The sequence below is a fragment of the Hyperolius riggenbachi genome, chromosome 11, assembly GCF_040937935.1.
Source record: "Hyperolius riggenbachi isolate aHypRig1 chromosome 11, aHypRig1.pri, whole genome shotgun sequence".
Taxonomy (NCBI): domain Eukaryota; kingdom Metazoa; phylum Chordata; class Amphibia; order Anura; family Hyperoliidae; genus Hyperolius; species Hyperolius riggenbachi.
This window is the reverse complement of record NC_090656.1, coordinates 160,315,337-160,328,897: the sequence shown is the minus strand read 5'-3', so window position 1 is coordinate 160,328,897 and position 13,561 is coordinate 160,315,337. Positions and strand designations below refer to the sequence as shown.

The 13,561-nt window shown below is 45.9% G+C and overlaps 1 protein-coding gene across 6 annotated transcripts in view; it reads right to left on the bottom strand.

Annotated features, from left to right (window-relative positions):
- Positions 1 to 13,561, bottom strand: part of LPCAT2 (lysophosphatidylcholine acyltransferase 2) — a 390,784-nt gene that overhangs the window by 147,153 nt on the left and 230,070 nt on the right. For all 6 annotated transcript variants that reach the window (XM_068260831.1, XM_068260828.1, XM_068260829.1 and 3 more), the window contains one exon: positions 12,707 to 12,765. In XM_068260831.1, coding sequence (XP_068116932.1) covers positions 12,707 to 12,765 — 59 coding nt within the window. The remainder of the gene's footprint in view (positions 1 to 12,706; positions 12,766 to 13,561) is intronic.

The following is a 13,561-nucleotide window of genomic DNA, read 5'->3' as shown; positions in this document are numbered from 1 at the left end:
TTTTTAAATTACAAGAAAAAAAAATTGGGGAGTGTGGGAGGTTAAGGGTTAATTTTTCTATGTGAAAAATGCTTTGGATGTAGTTTTACTATTTGGCCACAAGATGGCCACAGTAACATTTTGTTTATGCGACCTGCAAGCGTCCGGAAGGACGCTTGCAGGAAGTAGAAAGGGGCTGAGAACTTTTTTTTTTCCCACAATGGTCGCGCTGCTCAGCCGAGCGGCAGCGGATCATTGAGGGGCTTAGATCAACGAACGGGAATGGATTTTCCCGTTCATTGATCTCCGGGCGAGCGGGCGGCGGCGTGTTTACTAGCGGCGGGCGGCGTGTTTACGAGCTGGAGCGCAGGCAGCGGTGGGAGCACGGAAAGTACTTATTTCTCCGTCCCTGGGGGTTAAAGGATGGAAAAAGGGACGGAGAAATGCGTACGCGCGGGGGTAAAGTGGTTAATGGTGAATTTTTGTCCACAATAATGCATTTATACATTTTTTGGATCTCTGAGGCCCCAGTAAGCTTTCTTTTTCTGTTTTTGGTTAGGAATCACACATCAAGCAGCACCCTAAGGAAACAATCAGATCCCCTGAATAAATTAACCCCAGAGAGGATAATATTCATCAATATCGCCCCATGGCACATCAAATCAGCCAGGGCCGGCCTTAGGTTCCACATCGCCCTGAGCGAAACCTGATTTTTGTGCCCCCCTTCATCCTCTACACACACACACACACACACACACACACACACACACACACACACACACACACACACACACACACACACACACACACACACACACACACATATATACACACACACACACATATATATACACACACACACACACCTTTTCTCCTGAGATATCTCCTAGGACAGTGGCTCCCAACCTTTCTGACATCGTGACACATCACGCCAAATGCTCAGATCTCTGCAGATCTCTGTCACATATGTATAATAGTAAAAATGCTGTTAATAACCACAAATGGCAGGAAAGACTACATTATCCTGAATATACTTAAAAATGAAGGCTAGAACCTTTCAGGAATATTAATAAAAACATCAGTGGGACAGTTAGCTGCCCCCTCCCCCATTTAGAATGATGGCACAGCACCGGCAATTCGCACCACGCGTTATAACCGCAGCGCACTCCCCCAAACCCTCCCCCCCTGATCTCATGTGTAGGTGCCCTCAATATAGGTTGCCAAGCATAGGTGCCCCAGTATAGGAAGTCAGTTGAAGGTCTCCATTGCCCCCACAGGTAGCCAGGCGTAGGTGCCTCCAGTATAGGTAGCCATGTGTTGGTGCCCTCAGTAAAGGTAGCCAGCTATAGGTGCCCCAGTATAGGAAATCAGGTGTAGGTGCCCTCAGTATAGGTAACCAGCTATTAGGTGCCCCCTTGGAATCTGGCGCCCTGAGCGACCGCTCTGGTCGCACAGGTCAAAGGCCGGCTATGAAATCAGCAACCAAAAAAAACCCTAATGTAGTGCTCAGAGCTGATCAGACCAGCACTACACAAAATAACGCAGTGCTCCTTGCAAAGTGGGCTATACCCAGAGGCACTATAGAAGGCAATCGTTAAAACCCTCTAGAAGAAACCACCACTGGATCCTGATTCTGTGGCCAACTACAGACCTATGGGGACCTTAACATTCCTGTCAAAAGTTATCAAAAAGGCAGTCGACAACCAGCTAGAAGCCAGGGTTACAGATAACAACAAATTTGATACTTTTCAGTTAGGATTCAGAAAAAGGCACAGCACTGAAACTGCACTAGTTCGAGTACTAACTGATCTACTTACAGCAAAATACAAAGCTCAATTTTGATTCTTTTTAACTTGTCTGCAAATTTTTATACCATGGACAAAGGAATATTAATCCAGTGATTAAAGAAATACTGTGGCCTTAGGGGTGCAGTTCTCAGCTGTTTTCTGTCATTCCTGTCTGGCAGGACACAGCAAGTGTGTCTGGGCACCTACTACCTTAATGCAGTGCTACTTACTTATGGAGTCCCACAGGGTTCTGTGTTATCACTATTACTCTTTGCAGTCTACATGTTCCCAATGGGCAAAATAGTCCACAACTATGGTCTAAGATACCATTGCTATACAGATGAGACACAATTGTATCTGTTCTTCAAACCTGGCACACAAGACCCATCAACATCCATAAATGTCTGTCTAGTGAAATTAAAAACTGGATGAGCACAAGCTGGTTGAAGCTGAACTCTGACAAAACAGATGTGTTAGTGGTATGCGGTCCATACATGATGGATAAAGTCCAAAAGTCTCCCCACATTAAACTAGCAATTGGGAGGAAGCCCCAGGTATGTATACATTTTTGCCTTTTACTGAGCTCTGAGTCCCTTTAAGTAGCCATGGCCACGGGATGATTAGTATGCCCTGACCTGTGTGACAGTGTAGAAAGCTAAAGGCCTGTATTCACTACACAATTTTTCCGACGGCTGGCAATTTTTTTGAGAGACAAGTGATCGTTTCGGTATCACAACATGGGTACAGGAGCACGATTACACAAACAACGTTTGAGATGTGCAGCGACAATGTCTGTCACGGAGGATCAGATCTTTAAGCTTCAACAACTCCTGCGCAAAGTACAAAGATATATTGAACGCTTGTTCGCGTTTGTGTGCAGTCGCATGTACCAGCCAGCAGGAAGATGTATCGGGTAACACTCATTGACGTCTTCCTGCATAGTTAGGTGAGTATTCAGCTTAAGACCAGCTTAAGAGCTACTATCTCTCCAAGATGGCGCCTGAGTAGGATGCCTCGGCACACAGGGCTCTGGCTTCTCACTCTTTCCCCCCTTCCCTTTGTGGCTCACTTATGCCAGAAGGTCAGAGGAGTTCCCCTGCTCTTCTCATCCTGGGGAGCCTGGGCACGCTGGGCTAAGGACGCAAGATCACCGCCATTGCATCGCCACATCGGGGCTAGTCACATGGACCACACACGGGGGCCGCTCAACCGCCGCGGAGGGTCAGGCACTGATGCGGCCGCTCTGGGGAGGACAGGACACCACCGGCCGAGTGTGTCATCGGAGCTGGCTGCTGCCAGGGACCGGGCCATATCACCCCACTGCCGGCTGCAGAACGGAGGTACGAACACCTACAGTACTTCCTGGCTCCTGCATGCACGAGGCCACCATGTGGGCCGCTGCCAGGGGAGTCAAAGGACACTGCCCGCAATTAAAGGCACAGGGACTGCTTCACCACCGCACAGGGGCAGATGTGGCCACATGCTGCCTGTAAATGCTTGAGCCCTAGCTTACCATCCTGGAGCCCTCTGCCTGGAGCCTGCTGCCACCATCTTGTCCACCCTCACTGCTGTGTCCCTAATGCGCCGCTGCTGCTGCTCAGGTCACACAGCCTGCTCCAGGGGACTGACACTGCACCAGCACTCCATCAAGCCACGGACTCAGATCAGGGCCCTAGCAGCAAGTCCAATACAGCCCCCAGCCTCACAGGGAGAGTTCTAGCGATTACAGCCATGCATCGACCCCAGCCACTCCGACGCCCACCAGGCTCCGCAGCAGACACATCCCCTAACATCGGGCACCAGTCTCCACAGCAGACAAAGCGACGCAGCCAGTCAGTGGGACACTAACTGATCACTAACTGATCGACCAGGTTACGCCACAATCCTAAGGGGACTCATCTCTTTTTTCCTCTCTTCTCTTTGTCTCTTCCCTAGGGTTAGACTGGGGGGTATCTGATTCAAAGCATCACTGCAAAGCATTTTGAGTGCCATAGACGGCAGTGGATTACCCCCCTGGTCCTCCCCCTGGGTTCATCTTTCACACATCATTCTATGTATGCTATATCTCTATGCATTGTATTGCACTGTACCTGCTGTGTGTATTTACTGTATATACCTATATGTATGTACTGTATGTATATATTGTATGCTAATTGCACCACGCTGCTATTGTACCATCACCGACCCAGTTTGTGCTAAAATACCAATTCTGGGTACAACTCACGTTGTACTTGGCGAAATAAACTTGATTCTGATTCTGATTCTGGAAGGGTTACAAGACAAGAGAGGAGTGATGCAGCTGGTGTGAGCAGAGGTAAGAGCAGCAGAGATCAAAACAGGTCAGCAAGAAAATGACAAGTGGAAGAGAGGGGGGAGGAAGGGGGTCCATTTACCTAGCATATGGCTGGTGTCTGCAGGATGTAACTTGTCCCTGTATTAGCATGTGCTTCCAAGAGGGAAAGGCAGACTGCAGCTTTTGCAGACAACCAGAGATGCGAGCCTGGGAGTGAGAGGGTGGTTGGAGCTTCTGCACAGCCCACTACATAAAAGACTGTCATGCAGCTAGCTACAATCTGAATCTGGCACCAGGTAAAAGGGGGCGGCCACTCACGGAGACAGCACCAGTATTCCCTAATTGCGTGTACATGCACACTGAAAATGCTGAATATATACAGGCACATTTGACATCTTTACTCTGTATGATAGCAGCTTCCCTCGGTCTGTTGCCCCGCTCGCTGGTGCTGTCCACTTCCTCTCCTGCATATGGCTGTGCTAGCTAGTGCTGTTACTGCCCGCTTGCTCCCCACTTTCACCTACACTTGTCCGCCTTTTATTGAGACCCAAACTTCCTCTTGCTCCACTGCCCAGGCTTTCCTCTATTAGACCTGCAGGAATCAGCATGGCCCCCAGTGATGAGTCAGGTGAGTGGTGACCAATGAGGGCACTGCATACTTCACATACAGGAAGTGTGAAGTATACAGTGCTGTGATTGGTCACCACTCGCCTGACTCATCACTGGGGGCCACGCTGATTCCTGCAGGTCTAATAGAGGCAGCGGAGAAAGGGGAAGTTGCATCTCACACATAGGCGGACACGCGAGGGTGAAAGTGGGGAGCAAGTGGGCAGTAATGGTACTAGCTAGGTTACATAGCAGGCGCCATAGCTCCGCCTATCGCCCTAGGCTCTGGCCTAGGTAGCCTTCCCACAAATCTGGCCCTGCACAAATGTGCAGCCTTATATAGCCAAAATCAAACACAATTCAGCCAGTTACTTATAATGCATGTTCACAAGAGTGACCAATCAGGAGACCGGCACACAGTCAAAAAGACATGTGACATGTCCCTCCAATCATAGGAAAGCCTCACCTGCAGTAGTAATGCGGACCGTATGGGGAACTGAAGTGAGTGACATATGCCCTAGCACACATATCACCCTCCAAATTATATTTCTGCGTGTAGAGCCATCGCGCCGGTACACACGTATCAAGCGTAATCCAAACCCATCGTCGTATCGCATCAACAGACGCGTGCCAAGCATACAATATGACTCATGTCAGCGGACGCATACTAGGTGTACATACAGGGCAGGATTTATACTTTTTATCGCCCAAGGCCCACTATCACCAGCTGCCCCCGTACCAACAGCATCTTAAGCTTCTCCCCAACACGGCACGGCAGGGTGTAGATTGCAGGCTCCTCTGAGGACAGTTCATGAAGTGATGGCAGGGATTAGATTGAAAGCTCCTTGGCAAGCGGCACATTCGATGAGTGAAAAGCATCTCAGAGAACACTGTAAGTGGCCATTCACTACCCCTTCATCCATTAAGTGCCAGATCCAGTTGTTGTAGCCACCCACCACTATGTGCAAACTCTGTGTAGCAGGACGAATGTTCGGCAGGTTAACAGCTACTGCCACCCTGCTGCCCACAGCCTGACCCTTGCTTTCCTGGTGCCCTAGGCCATGGCCTTTGTGGCCTTGCCTGAAATCCAGCCATGCGTACATAATAACACGTATAACACTGGCAATAGTGAGATGAATAAGGCAGATGTAACTCACAACAAATGTAACCAATAACACCAAAACTAAGCCCCATTGTGTACTAAATAGGCCAAAAAGTGGAAAAAAAGACAGTACTGCAAAAAAATCCCACATCAAAGGGGACAATAGCCATCACTCAAAGGGGAAGGTCCCCCATAAAAAATACGCTAGTCCCCTGATTGATAACCCTATCACAAAAAGAGTATAACTTCATACAAATGAAAAAACAGGATATGTTCTGAAGGAAAAAAATACCCCAATACATATACAACTGGGTATATCCTAACATATCCCTTACAAGCAACCCTCTACACTTATTCCCACAGATCTACCAATAGCAGCACTAGACTATATACAAAAAGACAAATCGTAGTGTCTATTAAGTCCACCTCTGCTAGTGCCTAAGGTCCCCAATCATCTAATCCAAATAGCTTCACATCTAAGCAGTTGTTTTCATCTGTCACCTTCCCTCAAAGATTTTTGTACTCCATCTATAACCTGGATTTTAAGTTGTGGCACGGAATGTCAATGCTCCACAAGATGGGAAGAAACCACCTGTTCACAATTGCCATTGCGTATCACAGATTTGTGAAACGAGAGACACACATGCAACTGTTGTTGCCCAGACCACAGGGGCACTTAATCAAGTGCGCTACATAGATATAATCACAAGAATAACAATTGCGTATCTTACCCAGTTCCCAACCGCCTAACGCCGATAGGCGTCAGGAAGGTGACAGCCCCAGGACTGCCAAGTGTCGGACTGGGAAGCGGAAAAACTCGGGAAATCCATCTGCTGGCCAAGCAGAAGTAATCAGGTGTTGCTGCTCGCAGTGAATACTTGCTGCAGGTTTCTATTGGGAGTGATAACACAGGATATCTGATGCTTGGCCAACAGGTGGATTTCCTCAGCTTCGCATCAGCCCAAACTAACCCTCAGGCTTGTTTCACATTGCGTTCCGTTCACGTGTCAGTCCGTGTTGTTGTTTTTTAGGCTTCTTTTTTTTTCCAATTCCCAGTGCTCGGGTGGGCGATTTGCTTTTGTGCTTAGCGGTTTTCTAAGCTTTTTTTCCAAGCGGTTTTGTAATTCACTCCCTGACGCACTGTGCGAATCTAGAGATATGAATAAATTGCATACATAAAACGAAGAAAAATGATCTTACAATGCACCAGTGGGTCTAAGTACAATTGTATAATCTTTATTACATGCTGATAATAGTGATCAAAAAGTCAAAGAAAAAAAATGACGAAAAACAAAACAAGGGGAATAAGATAAAAATGTGGGTAGGCTGCAAAAAGTATGAGGGTGGTGGGAGCCAGCAAAAAGTCAGTGGGTGAATATAAATTAATATAGGTAGACAAGTATCTATAGCAGGTATATCTAGCTTTAGATGGAAGCGTATGCAGTGAAAAAAAAAACACTATAAAAATATCTGTGATATGACTGACAATGTCAAAATCCATACAAAAGTGCTGTGTGCATAATCCATACAATGTATAAAACACCTCCTCCATGAATAAATGTCAGAAAATTCATACAATGAGCATAGGCAAAGTCTCATCAACAAATAATAAAAGTGCATAGTGCAAAATAAAGTACATCAATATGCATACTGCAAAGTCCAACACTAGCCCGTAGAGTCACTATATTAATGTATGCTATGCAAACCATCAGTGTGTGAATTCTATCAGGACCTATCAGAATCTAAGCACCGAGCCATGAAAAAACAAAATGCTTGAATTTAGGTTGCGGTGTTGGTCATGGAGCTTACGCTGCTATAGCAGCGCAGCTTCATGAATCGGCACAAAGGTTTCAAGTACTTTGTTCAAAATTGAATATTGTTGTGTCAAGATTTTCTGATTCCATGATCACTTAATCTTCCTATGCATGCTGTTGATATCACTATTACAAACCTTTTAAAAAGGCTGCATGTGTCCAATTCACTTTGAAGTTGTCTATTACTGAATATGTGCAGTGCCGAGTTTTTGGCATGGAAAGCTGATGTCAGTAAGCACATGTCAGTAAATGTCAATTTATGCAGGTTACAGCATGCAGTAAAACACTAACATGTTCGATCACTACTGGCTGCTCTCCTCTGTCGGAAACCAGCTTCAAAAGCTATCTGTGTGGATATCCCCCTAGACGGGAGCAGGGAGCCAATAGAAAAAGCCTGCAAGTCCCGTTGATAGGACCCGCAGGCTTCTCGGTAGGGACAAACTTTTCTACCCCCCAGGCAGCAAGCAGAGAGAACACGGAACAAAACAAGTTTCCCCTGTGGCCGTTCAGCAGTTTCATACATTAGGTTCCTGTTTGAAGATGCGGAGGAACTAGTGGGGAAATCACATATGCAGGACATGTTTAAAATATCCTGGAAGTTCATCTAAGCTATAGCAAAGAAATAAGATTTAGAGCAAGCAGATGGAGTATAACAAACAGTATAGCAAACACGCACATCTAAAGGGATGTCAGGATGCCTCTTACTATTGTAATGCTGTCTTTGCACAGAAAACAGTATGTAACAACAGAGACTCTTCTACTGTTACGAACAGGTTATTGTCAATGGGCTTCGGTAAATTACCGAACTTCTACTGCACCTGTGAAAATCTTGATGAATTAGCAAAAAAAGTCTAAAATACATAAAGCGGTATTTTGAGGACTTGTTTTTTTGTTTTTTTTATTGAACAGCCTTTGATGAATTTAAGCCCAAGTCCCCACCACCTTTCTTTCCCAGCTACAGTTGACTTTGGATGTAGCAGCAGCCAGTGTGTGTACAGAGCATAGAGCAGCTCTGGGGAACTTGACAGAGCACAGAGCCAGGTATGAGCACAGACCTGTGTTCCTGCTGTGTGCTAATAATGCAGGAAGTTGGGACTTCACAGAAGGCTTTACTTTCCTCTTCATCAGAGGCACCTGGTCCACCAGGACAACCTGATGCATTATGATTATTTTTTGGTGGACCACTGCTGCAATAAGTGTATTATCTGGTAAAACACTGACGCATTACTATTATTTTCTCGTGAACCACTGCCACAATAAGTGTATTATCTAGTGAAATGTCAGGCATTATAATTATTTTCTGGTTAAACACTAGCGCATTATGATTATTTTCTAATGTAATGCTGACCCATTACGATTATTTTCATGGAGTGCGCCACAGGGGGAGAGGGGGGGGGTGTCACAGGTTTTCTGGCCTGGAATGACAAAATGGCTAGAGGCGCCCCTGCCCTTCATGGAAAACAAAAATTTTCCTTCTTAAAACAGAAAGTAATGTATGTTATGAACAGCATTACAATATGGGAGCAAAGTGGTCCTATAAATCTTATATCATATAAATTTGGATGATTAAAATACTAAAAGTGCAAAGATAATAAAAGTCTCTTGTATATTGTTAGACAGCGCTCCGCTTTAACATCACAGGTATCAATGCACACCCCACAAGTATTACACTCACCTGGCCTGTTTGGCCACTGCCAGATTGGTCAAAGATCACTCTATGGATGTCCAGCATCAGATCTGCAGGTCTGCAGGTGGTGTTCCTCCGGTGATTATGCAGGTACAGGTCCACATGGTTCTATTACCTGGATGACCTCATAAGAAAGCACAGATCTCACATAGCATGACTCCGTTATCCCCCGTGCTGTCCCTCGTGCCTCCCGGACAGGCTCGTTGACTGGCCGTGTCTCCGCCGCTTCTAGTGTGTAAACTGATCCTTGCAACACTTCCTGACCGTCCGTTGGCTCCACCCTACGCATTTTGTCACACCGCGTGACTCATCAGGGGCGTGGTTAGCCATCGGACGTCAGATCTATTTTATGAGCTGTGCTGGTATCCGCCTCCGTAGTTGCCACCCCCTGCTGAGCTTTCGCCGCTGCCTCCATGGGAAGGGCTGCAGCGCTTCAGCTTGGAGCGCTACAGATGAATTATGGGTAACCAGTTCCCCATTACTAACAGCCTATCCCACAGGTGGAGTTATACACCGCCCTGGGGACAGCCGTTTTACAAGCAATATTCCAGTTAAGAATGCACATTACAAAGAGTTAAAAGAAATTAAAAACGTTTGAAAGATGTAGCCTTTATGACATTACAGGATTATGATGTTCTACATAGTTCATATATAAAGCATCTTTACTATCATAAACTTTCTTGATATACATCAGATTCATTACTCCCTACTAGTCCATCTTGTGGTTGTTATCTAGAATGCATCCTCAGGTAATTTAAATCTCTCCTATCTATTACATATGTTTTCTACCATGAATACATTTTTATACAACAGTGAGGTGAACATTTATCTAACTATTAGCGATATAGCAGTTAAGGTCAATGTCAATGTTGTGTCCCCTTGGCTGTAGGGTACCCATCCGGTAGATCCATTTGTTTCTTTTATTGATATTTCCTTTGTTTTATTACATCCCCTCCATGAGTAATTGGCTTTTTCGATTCCACAAAAACGTAGTGTACTCGGATCTGCGTTATGGAGAATCCTATAATGTCCAGATACGCTGTGGCCGATGAATCCTCTCCTTATATTGCCTATATACTCCCCAATCCTGGTTTTGAGTGGTCTAGTTGTCCTGCCTATGTATTGTATATCGCATGGGCACCATACCATGTAGACTACCCCCTTCGTATTGCAGGTTATATTTTGCCTGATCTTCAAGGACTTGCCTTTTGACATAGATGTCACTTCTCTGCATCTCACTGGCATTGCTTCCCTACATCCTAGGCATTCTCTACATGGAAAAAAATCCATTTTGTTGCCAGAATGGGACTATTTCCCTTGGTGGATTCACACAACTTGGAGCTAGTGTTGGGCGAACACCTGGATGTTCGGGTTCGGGCCGAACAGGCCGAACATGGGCCAGATGTTCGGCATGTTCGGCCCGAACGCCGAACTCAATGGGAGTCAATGGGACCCCCGAACATGCCCATTTTGGGGGCCCTATGGGGTCGCAGGCATAAGGGGGGAGCATGCCCCGGTCGCGGGGGGGGTCGGAAATTCCCCCCACCCCCTCCGCTAGCGCTCCCCCCTCTGCCCGCTTCTCCATACAAAAAGTTTGAAACAAGTTCAATAGTACCTGGCTGGTGGCACTGGCTGGCAGTGGAGTGAGGAGGAGGAGGAGTCCGAGTAGCAGAGTGACGTTGAGGCCGGGCAGCGGGCGGTTCAGCGCTAGTACCCTTGTGGTACTTCCGCCCTTTCTCTGACCTCACGTCCTCTGCGTGATGACGCATACGAGGGTACGCGTGATGCGTACCCTCGTATGCAGAGGACGTGAGGTCAGAGAAAGGGCGGAAGTACCACAAGGGTACTAGCGCTGAACCGCCCGCTGCCCGGCCTCAACGTCACTCTGCTACTCGGACTCCTCCTCACTCCACTGCCAGCCAGTGCCACCAGCCAGGTACTATTGAACTTGTTTCAAACTTTTTGTATGGGGAAGCGGGCAGAGGGGGGAGCGCTAGCGGAGGGGGTGGGGGGAATTTCCGACCCCCCCCGCGATCGGGGCATGCTCCCCCCTTATGCCTGCGACCCCATAGGGGGCATAGGGGGGCAGTATTCGGCCGAACAGGGCCCTGTTCGGCCGAACAGGGGCCCTGTTCGGCCATGTTCGGCCATGCATTCTGCAGTTCGGGCGAACCCCGAACAGTTTGGCCGAACACCACCAGGTGTTCGGCCAAACTCGAACATCACCCGAACAGGGTGATGTTCTGCAGAACCCGAACAGTGGCGAACACTGTTCGCCCAACACTACTTGGAGCCAATTAGCTCTTCAAGTTTTTTGCTCTATGATAAACAAACTTTGGTTGTTCAGGGAGGATCCTCTGCAGTGAGGTATCCTCCCTGACAATTGCCCAGTATTAAAAATATGTTCAACTTGTCTGAATTGAAAAGTCAGTAATAAATGGTATGTTCTCCATCTGTTTTTGTTGTTGTCTTCTGGGGCCATCCTTTAGGAGTTCCTCCCTATTAGTTCCCCCGCCTCCATGATTTCCCTTTGAATATCAGACTCGTTGTATCCCTTATCTACATAGCATTCAAGTAGAATTTGGGATTGGGATAAGTAGCCCTCCATTTGGCTGCAATTCCTGCGTATTCTGATCAGTTGTCCTTTGGGTATTGCCTTTATCCACCTCGGGTGATGACAGCTCCTTATACAATTATATCCATTTCTGTCTGTTGGTTTAAAGTTTATTTATTATTTTATCATATCGGAATTATGCTATGCGAGATCTGTGTTGTCTTATGAGCGGTTAATAGAACCATCTGGACCTGCATAATCACCGGAGGAACACCACCTGCAGATCTGATGCTGGACATCCATAGAGCGATCCTTGACCAATCTCGCAGTGGTCAAGTTTTCCTTCTAAAAACAGAAAGTATTTGCAATTATTCAGGTTGTTGTGAGTTCTGAGATGTCTCCCAGTGCATCACTGCTGAAAATGCAAATCATCATTGTTATCCCTGGAAGCTAAACACACCTCCAGATCAGCTGGAATGCAGTGATGTTTCAGCTTGTTAAATATACAGAGCCACATCATTGCATTCCAGCGGATCTGGAGGTGTGTTTAGCTTACAGGGACAACAATGGATGATTTGCATATTCAGCAGTGATGCACTGGGAGACATCTCAGAGCTCACTCCAACCTGAATAATTGCAAATACTTTCTGTTTTTAGAAGGAAAACTTTTGTTTCCCATAGAATTTTAGTAAGAGGGCCTTTTGGTCCATTGTAGCCGCTTACACACTCATATATATATATATATATATATATATATATATATATATATATATATATATATATATATATATATATATATATATATATATTATTTTTAAGTAAAAATGGGAATTGACACAGTTTGCATTTGCATTTGACAGCATGAATCATATTAAAATACATACCAGTCTGTTAGGATACCGAAGAATCACAGGTTGAATGGGGACTGCAGGAATAAACGCACCTATGCAGCAAGGAAATAAATAATATTAAAATTATGTTAAACTGAGCTAATCAGAAAATAAATGCATGAATATATAAAAATGTACTAATAAAGTTTGTTCATTATCATCCCTTCATAACTGAGGGCACTTCATACCCACGCTTTTTGTCATTTTGCAGTATTTACATTAAACTACCAATCATTTTTTAACCTTGTGTATTAATTCAAAGGGGTTCAAACCTCCTTGTGTTAGGGACTGGGTAACGTAAAGTAGGGGTAAAATATGGTGGTGAATTTATGTGCCCCCTGTCTGACAGGTACCTTGAACATGATAGCTAAAGTGAGGTGAAGACTGTGCGGAGGTGCTGGTCTTTCATCAGAAACCTCCTTGGGTGGTGGAACAAGGAATGGTGGCTAGAAATAGCAAGTACTGGGGTAACCCAGGGTGAACCAAAAACAAGCACTGTTGCCTTGTGGTGGAAGCTGAATTCAAAGGGTAAAGGAAAGAACTCAGACAGTGAATCAGTGTGCCTGGAAGCTTTAGGTGGCAGCCCCACCACCAGGATTGGGTGCTGAAGGCTAATAGGTTACACACCTTAAAGAGAAACTCTGACTCCTCTACGCCTTCCGTATGCTACCCATCCCACTACCAGCCTCTTTCCTAAATAACATCCAGAACAAGGTAAATCACTTTATATGGGGCTCTAAAAAAACCGAGGTTTCGCAGTCTATACTTGTATCGATCAAGATCAGACGGAGGGTCTTGGAGTACCCAACCTGAAACTCTATTATAAGGCTGCACAAATCTCCCCATTAA